The sequence below is a fragment of the Sinohyriopsis cumingii genome, chromosome 3 (genome assembly GCF_028554795.1).
Source record: "Sinohyriopsis cumingii isolate HCF-2022 chromosome 3, ASM2855479v2, whole genome shotgun sequence".
Lineage (NCBI taxonomy): Eukaryota > Metazoa > Mollusca > Bivalvia > Unionida > Unionidae > Sinohyriopsis > Sinohyriopsis cumingii.
Genome location: NC_142963.1, coordinates 80,282,363 through 80,296,228, shown reverse-complemented (window position 1 = coordinate 80,296,228; position 13,866 = coordinate 80,282,363). Strand labels below are relative to the sequence as shown.

Below are 13,866 nucleotides of genomic sequence, written 5' to 3'. Positions count from 1 at the left end.
AAGTTTTAAAAAAGACTGAAAAATAAACTATTTATTCTAATCCAACTTTATTAAATATGTTTTCCTATTAGCAATTACCATAATGTAATGCTGATACTAATAAGAATTTGGATTTCATTTCAAAACAGATTTTCTATTCTTCCCATTTGGTTCATTAGTAATATGGATTAAACACATGTTTTGACCAAAATATGGAGATAAACCCTAAAGACAACAGGATTATTGTCCTTATCAAAAATGACATACAGGTACTTTGCAAACCATGAAAATAACAGATGTACATTATTTCAAGCAATTTGTTTTTGCAGAAGTCATATGTGGATTATATCAGATTGCACCTGCAGGATCAGACAATAAAATGTTTACAGATACAGTATGCGTAAAAATTAAAGATAATTAAATAAATTTAAAGAATTTGCTTATTGTTGTATATGCAGTGCAAATAAAAGGGGTCTTTTAAGTAAATTTTTAGTTAAGTATGAAATATAGTTTACCTGTGGTTGTTCTGCAGTTCATACTCAACTACTCCATTTTCATCAATATCACTGTCATTTGCCTGAAAGAAAAGAATGTATGCATTTAAGTGCTTTAAATTAATAACTGCATGTAAAAACTAGATTTGGATAAAGATTAAAAAGTACTGTCAGGTTAATGGAATAATATGCATTCCACCCCACAATGAATAAAATGCCATGATGAGGAAAAGTTTTAGAAAAGTGTGAAATCACAGTGATCCACCTGTAAATGGTGTTATGATATAGTGTTTTACTTACACTGGTGCAACAGGGTACAGTTAGCTTTAAGCATATAATATTATCCCAAGGCTTAGTTGAATACAGCAAATGACTTTCAAGAACTTTAACAGTACAGGACATTAACATAAATGCCATTCATGATAGGAATGATGCTGCTGCATAGCTGTTGCCATCACAGCTGGAAAAGTGAGACCTATATCTTGACAAGTGTGACAAAAATACTCAAGTCATGAACATGGCATTGTTTCAATTTTGACAATGTGTTTTTGGCTCATTTAAATAAGGTTATGAGATGAGAATTTAGCAATGTGTTTTGGCTCATTTAAATAAGGTTATGAGATGAGAATTTAGCAATGTGTCTTGGCTCATTTAAATAAGGTTATGAGATGAGAATTTAGCAATGTGTCTTGGCTCATTTAAATAAGGTTATGAGATGAGAATTTAGCAATACGTTTTGGCTCATTTAAATAAGGTTATGAGATGAGAATTTAGCAATATGGTTTGGCTCATTTAAATAAGGTTAAAGATGAGAAATTGTCAAACCACAAAATATTGGCTTGAACATTTTAGCAAATTTAGTGCATGAACTCAATAAGCTTAATATGAATAAAAGTTAAGCAAAAATTTAGAATATTGTAGTGAGAAAAAGCAACATAATCCATAGCCTATACAATAAGCCCTGATGACTGTCCAAATGGACAATTTGGGAACCAGGTTAGGTATTAATAGCTAATATTTTATAAGCACCAAGTAAAATTTATAAAAATGATGTTGATTTTAAGAAATCCTGTAATTAGTGTTTTGCATAAAATTTTTGTTGAAGACCCCCTACTACCAGTAAGTGATTCATGATATTTGCAGTCTGATAACCACCTTTTGTTAGAATAAGTCACACATTTTCATTCAGTTTTGTGTTTACATAGTGAATCATGTGATTACCCATTGTTTTTGTTCTTTGTTTAAATAGTCTCAGCCAATTATCAATAAAAATTCACAGTTGGGGTCATTGGGGAAAAAATGTTGTCAATAAGATGCTGAACAAAAAGAATAACTAAAATATCACAATGCTAAAAATTATAATTTCTGTTGGATTTACATTATGGTATCAGATTATGACAAAAACTAAATGATCAATCACGCTAAATCAAATTATTATACTTAATCTGATGCAACATGGTAATGTATGATGTACATATTGTGAAGTACAATATTTGCAAAAATTTCTTGGCGTAACTGCTGTGTCCATCCTGAGGCAATAAGGTAACTATATTTGTTGAAATATTTTTTTCTAAAAGTTTATGATAGTAACAACGCTTTTGATAGAGTCTGGCACAAAGGCTTGCTCTCAAAATTAAAAAGTATTGGTATTCACGGAAATCTGTTTTTATGGCTTGAAAGTTATTTACTGTCAAGAAAACAAAGAGTTATCATAAATTCTAAATCCGCAGATGTTCGATGCATTAATGCTGGAGTCCCCCAGGGGTTTATTTTGCGACCACCATTATTTGTAATCTTCATCAATGATATTGTGGAGAATATAAAATCATCAATCAAACTATTTGCTGATGATACAGCATTATAAATAATAGTTGATAACCAGATTGCAGCTGGTGAAATCTTAAACGCTGATATTATGAAAGATACTTGAATGGTCCAGGTGTTGGTTTGTTACATTTAGTCTAGACAAGACTGAATCAATGCTAATTACATGAAAATAGAACCAGAACCACCATTCTACATTATGCATGACCAAAACTAACCTACCGGTACAAGAGGTTTCTCAGCACAAACACCTGGGCATTATATAACCCAGTGATGCCACTTTTCACGCATATATTAAATACATTTCTGACAAAGCCTGGGAGAAATTAAATTGTTTAAAAACTCTCAGATTCAAACTAGATCGATTAACCTTGGAAACAATGTACAAATCTTATATTCTTCAATTTTTGACTATGCTTATCACATTTGGGACATTTGTACTATGAATAATAAGAAGAACTAGAAAAAATAAATATTGAGGTCATGAGAATAATAATGGCTGCAACCAAAAGCCTAAACTCTCAGTGCTATAAGCATAAATTGAACCCATTTGATAAACTCTTATGTTTTATGTGTTGCTAACTTGACCCTTTTGAATGCCTACGTCAAAATTAAAACCAATCACCTAACAGTGACTACACTCTCATTTGTCGCTCAGAAATTAGTAAATATAAATTGTTAGGGCATTTTATTATGTACACTTTGTAGTAGTATTATTTGAATTGTTAGGAGTTAGGAAAATTTCAAGACTTGGTTGAATTTGACTCAATTGCACAGGTGGCTTACACAACATTGGTTTAATTAGGGTCCATTAACACAACTGGACTTAAATTTGGTTAAGTATGGGCTGGTTGTTCAGTCACTGTATGCAAATAGCCTTCTTGCCGGAATCTTCCTCATTTTCCACGTCTGGACATTCATATACATGTGCAGAGATGTGGAACCATTTCCACATGCATAAAATAGGTGTCCCAGTGTAACATCATCGTCGCCAACCAATTGCAATGGACATTACAAACTGCTTTGGTTGACACCCCAATGATTGGTTTCAAGTAAGTTTTTACATGAGTGTGTGTTGTTGGGTACTAATCCCACTCAGCGCTCCATTCAGGTCATTAGGGGCCTATATGGACCCATTGCCTGAGGCTAAATTATCAGTGCTCTTTGAGCACGTAAAAGCCTGGAGGATGAGGCTCTAATTCCTTCCCCCAGGATTAATTATCAGGTTGCCGTGCAGTCATAAAGCAAAGGCACATGCTTATATGTGGGAAAGCCTCTTAAATCTAATTAAGCAAGCAAGCAAGCATAAACTGCTTGTTATTTAAAATTTACCATGGACTAGGTCTTGAATATGTTCAAGACTTGATTCAACTGTTATTTACAGAACATGAGACCTACTCCAGTAAATCTTCAAATGATCTTCGATCTCCAATGTGTAGAATGATCTTGTTCTACAATTCATTTCTACATTCTATGATTCGAATATGGAACTTGTTACCCTTTGAAATGAGAAACAACCCTTCAATACATAATTGTAAAGCCTACTTGAATCATGATAAAGAAACCACTCCATGTTACTACTATGCTGGTGAGCATGCTAGGCTAAGAACAAATTGTAGTAACTTAAATTATGATTTATAAATGAATTATGCATCTTACAATAAGTATTGCTTCTGCAGTAAAATTGAGAATGCAGAAAACTTTCTTCAAGACTGTTCCAAATATTAAAATCTTGGAGATCAAATTCTATACACACTCCCCTTCTCTCTTATAACTGAAACATTATTATTTAGCAACCCTATGTTAACTGTAGAAAAGAACTCACTAATATTTTTAGCTGTTCAACATTATATAAGGATGACTAAGAGATTTAATTAACTGACTGGACTCACAACCATTTGAATCATAATTAATTAGTTTTTATTCATTGTTATGCTTTCTTTGTATGTATATGCATATTTTCTGTAAAAGCCAGCATAAAGATCCTTGATGTTATATATTTCTTCATGGTTATGCTTATGTTTTCTACTGTATCTCCCAAATTAATTGTTGGTAATTATATTTTACAAAGTTTCTCAAATAAATATAGTTTAATTATATTTTACAAAGTTTCTCAAATAAACATAGTTTAAACAAACTAAACTAAGGAAAAGTATGTGATGTGGTATTGAAGATTAGTTATAATTATGTTGCCCTTATTTGAACCATATTCAAAAAAAAATTAATACTGACAAACAGCATGATCTACATTAGCTGAAGAACTCTATTTCAAGCACAATAGAACTTTAAAACTTGTTCTGGATTTAAATTTTTATTCTCTAGTTTATTGGTTGTTTCAGATTTCTAAGGTAAAATGAATTGAATGCTTTACCCAGAAACCAGAGTGATCCAAGTACTGTGAATTGACTTGTTGGCAGGGTAGGGGAGAGAAGCAATTTTCAAAAAATTTCATGTTTGGTACAATCAACAAAATAGAAAGAAAAAAAATTAAAAATGATCCTTCTGTTGAAATAATAAAATTCCACCCCAATCTTTGAATATAAGTACTGATTAAATATCATTTTTCATTAAACACAACACTGATTCCCACAAAGATAAATTAATTCATAGCAACTGATAATAAAGTCATAAAAGGTTTACATTATTGTACATTTAATTTTTCCCCTGATTAAATTTGTTTGCTTTATGAATCACTATTAGAAGTTGCTACTTCCTTTAATGATATTAGACTTAAAACAAAACTTACCTTTACATTAAAAATTGTGTCATGTGCTTCTTCAACAACTTGAAAAGAATATGAAGCATTCAAAAACTTGGGACTGTTATCATTGATGTCAAGCACCTTCACTTGGAAAGTTGACTGACTTGTCTGCAAAATATGAAATGTTGCAAGCCACAATTCTTCCAATATACTTTTCTTCAATTGTAGAAAATTGTGGTTAGTTTCTAATTAAGGAAACATTTTCCAATAAACACACACACACACATACACACACACACATGCTGTAAAGGAGATTTTCAAAGCAGGTTTCTTTGATTTATCGTTGGAGAAATAGTGTAAATAGTGTAATCTAAATTCAAATACCTTATTTTTTAAAAAACTGTAAATGTATTTACTTTACCTGGCAATAAACTTCAAATGGTATCAGTGAATATTCATACAGTATTTCTCCAATGAAAACCAAGCAGGCCTACATTATATTTATTATAAAATAAAGGAGCATGAAAATAACCTTCTTACATAAAATTTCCACATGTTTTATATGAAATAGGGTGGGTCTTTCATAAAGAAGGGGCTAACCATGAGATAATTATGGTAAAAGTGTAACAGAAATAGCACTTAAAGTATTTCTTAGTACTTAAAAGAACTGACTGCATGAATAAGAAGATTAATTTTAACTGCATTTTTACAAAAGATGTACCTAGAATACCAGATAAATTTTGCATCACTAGACTGTTGTGCCAAAAAATGTTAATAATATGCAACACAATTAAAACTGAGATAGATATACAAAACTACATACATGTTTTGTTTTGAGTCAGCAGAAAGAATGACTTATAATGTGTTGTAGATATACACTGATGCCATTAGGCTCTTATAGTTTCATTAGCCATATCAAAAATGTTCTTTCCCATGACTCAAAACAAAAATGCAAATGCAGTCTTGCTTTTATCACATATGCCATCTTTTCTGTTTTGTAAATATTTTTAGCTTTACAGTATGAATGAAATTCAAAACAAATTGGGATTTATAAAAGTTCCATTCATTGCATCTAAGAATATTGGCAAGCCAGCATCAAAGAAGATACCAAAGTATTTCCAGTTTGAATGTACGATATGGAAATACAGACTAAACATCTATAATGCTTGCCAGATCAAATTTGAAAGAAATGTGAATATAATAAATTCAGATATTTCACATTTGTTATACCAGAATTAAAATAAAAGCAATGGAAATGAAAAAATATATGTCATCACCCATAGTAGTTACAAAATCTCCCATTTGCTTGTACCCCCACCACTGATTTTAAAAATGTAAAGCAATATAGATACAAAAAATGCATAAAACTTAATCCATCCAGTCATTGATTATAATTTTCAACTTGACTGTCACCAAGGGAGCCCTAACACTATTGACAGATTTACATTTCAGTAAAAAACTATGTTGTCTGCATCCAATATTCACCACATCTTGTTTTAATATTTCTAAAGCAAATTGAACAAATAAAAAGGAAGAACTCTTGTACATGTGATCAATGAGATATAACTCCAAAATTTACAAAATTAATTATATTAACAAAGACAGTGAAATACATATGTTGCTTGAAAAAAATGGACTCTGTTTTACTAAAGAAACTCCTGTTTGATTTGAAACACCAACAAGCTGACAGTGTTTGGGATCCAATGGCAACAATCAGGTTAGAAATTATAAATCAATGAATGAGTTTTATATCCTTGAAGCCTTTTGCTTTTAAAATCAGTAGGGGGGTATAAACAAAAGGAATGGTGTGCAAATACTACAGCAAGCTGAGCAAACAAAATAAAGGAAAATAAAGAATGTAAACTAGATGGAAAAATTTTATTTTTTCATTTCAGATCTTTTGAAAATCATATCAAAATCTACAGTTTGGTTATGGTTACTCTATAATAGGACCTTCACACTTTATGAGTAAGATTACATATCTCTGATATGAATTAAGTCAGATCAGAACATTTTACAACAAACAAAATATTTTCTGGATTCACACAATGTAGCAGAAATTACATTATGCATATTGCTGACCCAATGTACCAACCCTATGCAGATTCAGAATATAGTTTAATAGTTAATAAGATCAATTTTACAATTTTTTGAGTAGTCCAGATTTGCAATTAACATAAAAAAGATTCATCAAGTACATTTTACTGTGCTGCTATCGTAGACAAAAGGTTCAATAAATAACACCATAAACATTTAAAATGTCACTATTTTAATGTAGGTAGATAAAAATATAATTCTGATCTGAATTTGTGAAGATACCTAAATAAAAAATTTTTCATATTTTTATTTAACTGTCTAAAAAAACAGACAAGCATATTGTATCTTATTGTACTCCGAAGTGTAACATAGTTCACTAAAAAACACACGTGATCCAAATTATATTGAGGCTACCTAACAATGAGGTAACTGCTACAAAGGTAATGTGGTGTACGGTACACAAGAGAGGTATTCAATGATGTCACACAATTGTCCCACATTATATGTGAGGCTATCTAATAATGAGGTAACTGTTACAAATGTAATGTGGTGTACAGTACACAAGAGAGGTATTCAGTGATGTCATACAAGTGTCCCACATTATACTGAGGCTATCTAATAATGAGGTAACTGTTACAAATGTAATGTGGTGTACGGTACACAAGAGAGGTATTCAATGATGTCACACAAGTGTCCCACATTATATGTGAGGCTATCTAATAATGAGGTAACTGTTACAAATGTAATGAGGTGTGTACACATAAGAAATGGTTCTCATGAGTCAAGGACTAAGATGAAATGAAATATAGTGAGAAACAATCTGACTACAGATCAACTTCTATAAACATCAAATGAATGGGATTTATTCTGATATCCATGTTCTGGCTTATGATGGGGACCACAGTACTTACATGGTTGACACGATCTGACACAGAGACTGTAATTATATATGATGAAATTTGTTCTCGATCAAGTATCTTGTTTATTTGAATCACACCAGAGCTGTAAAATATAAAGAACAACAGAGAAGGACATTCATATGCATGGTCAATTTATTTTTAAGAAAGCTTTAACATGATTAAGACTGCAGATGCTTTAAAAAAAACTAATTAGATGAAGGTTTTCATTCTTTTATGTCCCATTTAAGTACAATTAACCTGGTATATGGATTTAGGCTTTGTCAGTAATGTTTCTTAGTTGACAGCAAAATCAAATCTCAACCATTCCACAATAACAATTTCTTATTTATGGAGCAATTCATTATTTCAGATAGAATGATTTCAGGATAAACTGAACACCATCAAGCTAATTTGTACACTTTGAATTACAACATTGTTTTGTACCTATTTCACCGATGAAGAAGAGTTGTTACCTTTTCTGTCATAGCTACTCATACTTCTAAACTTGCAACTAAATGATCTTGTCTTTATTCATATATATATATATTACCAGGTTGCAATGTGAGTGTTTCTGCTATGCACAAGTGCATATAATACCAACTCAGTAGCATAATTTGTGGGTGATGTGTGCTTAGTCATGTTGGAATATGGACTGGTCTGTGTAGGCAAGGTGATGAGTGCCATTTACCCACAAATCTGGGTTTGAATCTCCATACAGTATGAATCAAAACTCCGACCTGTATGATAGTATTATTTGTATTCAAAATATATATCTACATCTTTGTACAATATCACCTACAAAGCATATAAAGATTAACTGAGATCTGTTTTGTAATGCACACTAATAAATACATTATCACAAGTTTAAATAAAAGACATGTTTGTAACATCATACTCTTTTCTTGTGATATGTACAGTAAAATATTGATTATCCAGAAACTGATTATCTGGATTATGCCTCATATATGCTACTACTGTGCCCCCAAAATTATTTGCATATTACATTGTATGTATATCCATGAATGAAAGTACTTTGCTGATCACTGTGCCATTATAGAACAGAGAAACACATGTTTGAAACAAACATAAATGAATTTACATAATAAAATAACAATGATAGTATGAATTAAATAAATTATCATAATAATGTAAAAAAAAAATGTAATTGGGATAGAGGGAGGGAAAGAGTGAGATGCAAAGAGAAAAGTTTATTCTTACACCCAACTATTGTATGTAAAGTACTGCAAGACAACTAATTTGTTACACAGAAATCCCAAGCTAATCAAGCATGTTTAATAACTCATAATGGCCCGATCAGAGGCTTTCTGTACTCAATATCTACTTAATTTACTAATGAAAAACAATAAAAAGTGACTCGACAGGAATAAAAGTTCATCACCAGCTGGCACAGGAGTGAATAGAATCAAAAAGTGCTCTTCAACACTTGTTTACAGTTCTGTTTCTGAACCAAATTTCAATCATTTAGATAAGCAATTATCAGGACAAAATATGGCCCCCCGCCCAATGAGTCTGTATCATCTATGTTTTACTGTAGATCTGCAACAATGGACAGAAATTAATTCATTATCCTAAGTTTCTAAAAAGATAAATGTATAACATTTGTTTTTCTTTTACAAAGCAAAGGAGACATACATCTTATGTATTGATATTAGTAGAAATATATGGAATCATGTCATATTAGCACATCTTGTTTGAGATTGAGAGCAAAAAATATCAAAATATAAAAAAGCAACACAATTCTGACAAATTTCCATGAGATATCTACTGTGCCTTTATGGTGCTGTTGTTTTTTAAAATGTATAGAGAGCAGGATATTCAGATGTCTAAGAAGAGAATTTGCACAGTATTGTGTAGATATTTTTTATATGATGTGTTGTTGGTTTCTTATCATCAAACAGCAAGTCATGTTTATAATCACAAGTGGTAGTGATTTATAATAATTGTTTATCATGTGATATTTCACTTCACTGGATTTATCCTTGAGCACTATATATATGCCTGTAATCTGGAGTATGTACGAACATTCAATCCTGTTGAAAGCTCAGCTAAACCAAAATTCGGAGCATGCAGCTGATATTGAGACAATTAAAAGGTGAGGCAGTCAGAGATAAGCAAACACTTTCCAAAGATTACTTCATATTACTGATAATAGCTAGGGCGATGTGTTATTTCCAATCCTGCTGTGGGATGGTCTATTTGCAAACATCATATCGACATTAGACATTTTAGACATTTTAGGCCTGCAGTGTCTGTTGGAATAGGAGCACTAACTGTATGTAGCATGTTCAACAGGCTGAACTGATCATTTAGATTACTTCTCATTATATTCACTACATTAGTCTTGTTAAAATACAAACTAATAATTGACACATGCTTTTTGGGATGATTTTGGACATAAAAAAGATTGATTGAAAGACAATAATAGGTGCATGTTTTTGTTTGCACAGTTGATTTGTGTTGATATTAAGCGTCAACACCCAAACTTGACCGAGGTGTTTATTACTGCTGTATTACATGTAAAGATTTCATTAAACTTTAAAATATTATGTTCTCCTCCTTCCTCCAATCAAATGGTCAGTCCCAAATGTGATGTATATTAATTTTTCTATAGAGAAAAGAATATTTTATGGTAAAAGAACTGTTAACATTATGGTCGTCTTGAACTCAGAGAATCCAGATCATTAGGAAAACAATATTATTATTACTCCACGGTCTTAAAATAAGTAATAGAAAAGAGTGAAAACCAACAAGTTTAGTAAAATTCGATATATAATTTATTTCCCAAGAACAGAAAGGGAAAATTTAAAATGAACTTAGAGTAATGTAATTAAATCCCAAATAGTCCAGAATGTTTTATCACCAGTCCTAATGAATAAAGTTCTAATTAAATTCCAGTGGTGTTCAAAACAAAATCCAGAGCCAAAGGTATTGATGTTCCTGTAGTCTCAAAATGTACTAATGTAACAACTGCCTGTAGTGTGGTGATGTGCCAACAGTCTTTTCATGAATCACAATAATATAATCCAAGATAACCTTTTCTGAATTCATTATAACATTTTGAAGCAATGTTTCTGTCCAAAAATATCATTGAGCACTTTGTAATTCCTGAGAATAATAATTTTAATAAATAATTCTAGCCCAAATGAAATACTGAACACAACAATAAAATGTATTCTGCCTCAAGATAAACAAGATCATAAAGCCCTCTACTTGACCTAGTCACAATTAGCGTTTTCTGGAGATACTATGTCTTAAGAAATCTTCTATTCTAGGACAATCTGTTACTAAAATTATAATATATAATGTGGTAAACATTAGGAAGTCTAGATATTTTTTATGGGGGAATTCCAATAACCAAAAGTATCACCAGTATCTCAAGTGTGGAACACAGTGAACATGAGTTTTGACAAGGTCTGCTACAAAATACAATAATCCATAGCATATAATGAATTAATAAAACATCTAACAAACAATGAAAGTGAAATATACATAACAGTATAATCTAGTCTCTAGTGAGTGCAGAAATGATACTTGCATTAACTTTGAACCCCAACTGAACTACTGACAGCAGCAAAGACTGCATGGAATTAAGCATATATTTTGCCATCCAATGGATTTTGAAGATGGAAATTTGATGTATGTATCTATTTAATGTCATTGTGGTTTTGATTATGTGAGTATTTGTACACATATGTGAATGACATTTATATTTGATAAAGCCAATTCTATTGACTTTTTCTTTGTTTGTAAGTGTATTAAATGCTTTAAAAAAGATTAAAGCTAATTTTTTTATTCAGATCTGAATTTCAAATCACTTTCTATTAGGCTTATATTAAAAGAGTTTATTCTCAATTGGACAACATTGCTTTTATATGGTAACACGTACTGACACCCCCCTTGGGGGCCTTAAAACAAACTTTTTGAGTCTCATAAACTCTCTAACACAATCTGAAAATATGGCAGATATGATGGACAGTTTATTTCTGACAGCAACCTGTTTTCGAGGTACAAGTTCATTTGATAAAAAATCTGTTACATTTTGGAGTGTACTATATTTACCTACTTGCTAAACATATGAGTTTAAAAAAATTTTGTTTATTTGTTTTCTATTGCTGTAAGTAATTTATGTAAAATACATCACGAAGAGAAGCAACTATATACCTATGTATGTATGTATGTATGTATGTATGTATGTATATATGACTATGTATGTATCTATCCATCTATGTGAATGTGTGTTGTCCTTTGTATTCTGATTTCTGCCATTTTGACATGAAAAGTTTGGTGGAGACTGCTATGTACTTCAGTTTTGCTATTATACTGTCTACTGATAGTATATTATTAATAAGTAATTTACATATTTACATAAGTAGTTTACATATTTTAGTAATAATTATAATGGTTGAAATACAATTGCATATATGTACATTATGCAATTTATCATTGTGTCAATGAAACTCACATACACTCACACTTTTGATTTTTTTCTAACATTACACTCTCCCTTCCCATCCACTCATCCTTCATTAGAAAAGTTATCTGTCCCTATCTTCATCATCATAATGCAATTTGACACTATATTGCTTATGATTTTACTAAAGAATCATAGTTACCTAATGCAAGCTTGATACTAAAATGGGTTAAGGTCATGAAAATATAATGGTCTAATATATGACATTCAATAAACATACAGTGGAACCCCACTATAATGCGATAATTGGGGTCCCAAAAATTGGATTGCGTTAATATTGGGGTCATGTTAATGCAGGGTTTTACAGTATTTTACTTTTTTCAGAGAACAACTCATTGGCGCATATACATGTATTCATGTCTAATGTATATGATAAATAGAATATCAACACCACATTTACTATCATGCTGTTGTGGCATGCAATTCATCTAAAATGCATGTAATTCCATTGAAAAATTGAACACAGATAAATACAAAATTCAATAATTTTGTCTCAGATAATTGTGTCTGAATTCAACAGCTAATATACAGCATGAACAGAGTATTAACAGTGTTTACTTGCTGTATGATATCATACTGTCTGGGCTTGCAATTAATCCATAATACATGTAATTCCATTGCAAAAATTGCATAAATATTTAAACTATTTCAATAATTTTGTCACACATCATTATGTGTCTGAATTCAATGGGAAAAATTAACAGCAAAGCTAGGTTGAGAAAGATGAAGCGTGTGTATACAGTTCATTAAGTTCCAGGGTCTATGAACGGTGTCTGTACAAATTTCATACTGCTAAAATTTTCTCATATGCGTTTCCATGTACATTTATCCATTGCAAATTTTCAATAATTAATGCTTGTTTGCCTATTCGTTTGAATGACTACAGCAAGAATAATTAACAATCAACACATGCTTTCAGCGTGCATATAACTTTTACTTCAGATTTTGTGAATATCAAAAGAAACATGTGAAAACTACTATACTAATCATTGCGCAAAGTGCAGAGAATGACTTGCATTCGTGAACTTGCTTTTCCATGATGGTAAAATGTTTTCATGAAAAAGAGGCAATTAACAACGAGTTCATAAACAAACACCATACCCATGTAAGACCAGTAAACTAAGTGCAGTAGGCCTGCAATGGTGACATGTCACTTTTATAAAACATTTTAAGCTGAACGCATGCACAATTTCATACCCTTTCAATTTCCAGCTAATAAAGAGACATTATTTACTGGCCAACTGATTGCGTCTAATAACATTGCCAAGCCGAGCAAACATGTTAGCGGCTTTCATTTTTTTATGTTTATTAAATTGTGGGAATCTTTTATCAACCACCGCATTGTCTGCTGCTTGGTTGTGTATGCAGTTAAAGAAGAAACACATGTTGGCTATAGTTTGAGCAATGATTGTATACAGAATTAATTGAAGACAATCACAA

General features: G+C 31.2%; 1 protein-coding gene across 1 annotated transcript in view; it reads right to left on the bottom strand.

Moving 5' to 3' along the window:
- Positions 1-13,866, bottom strand: part of LOC149803181 (cadherin-23-like) — a 287,768-nt gene that overhangs the window by 228,183 nt on the left and 45,719 nt on the right. The window contains exons 12-14 of the mRNA XM_089953899.1: positions 7,947-8,037; positions 5,044-5,166; positions 495-556 (exon numbers count right to left, since the gene is read on the bottom strand). Of these exons, the coding sequence (XP_089810025.1) occupies positions 495-556; positions 5,044-5,166; positions 7,947-8,037 (276 nt within the window). The remainder of the gene's footprint in view (positions 1-494; positions 557-5,043; positions 5,167-7,946; positions 8,038-13,866) is intronic.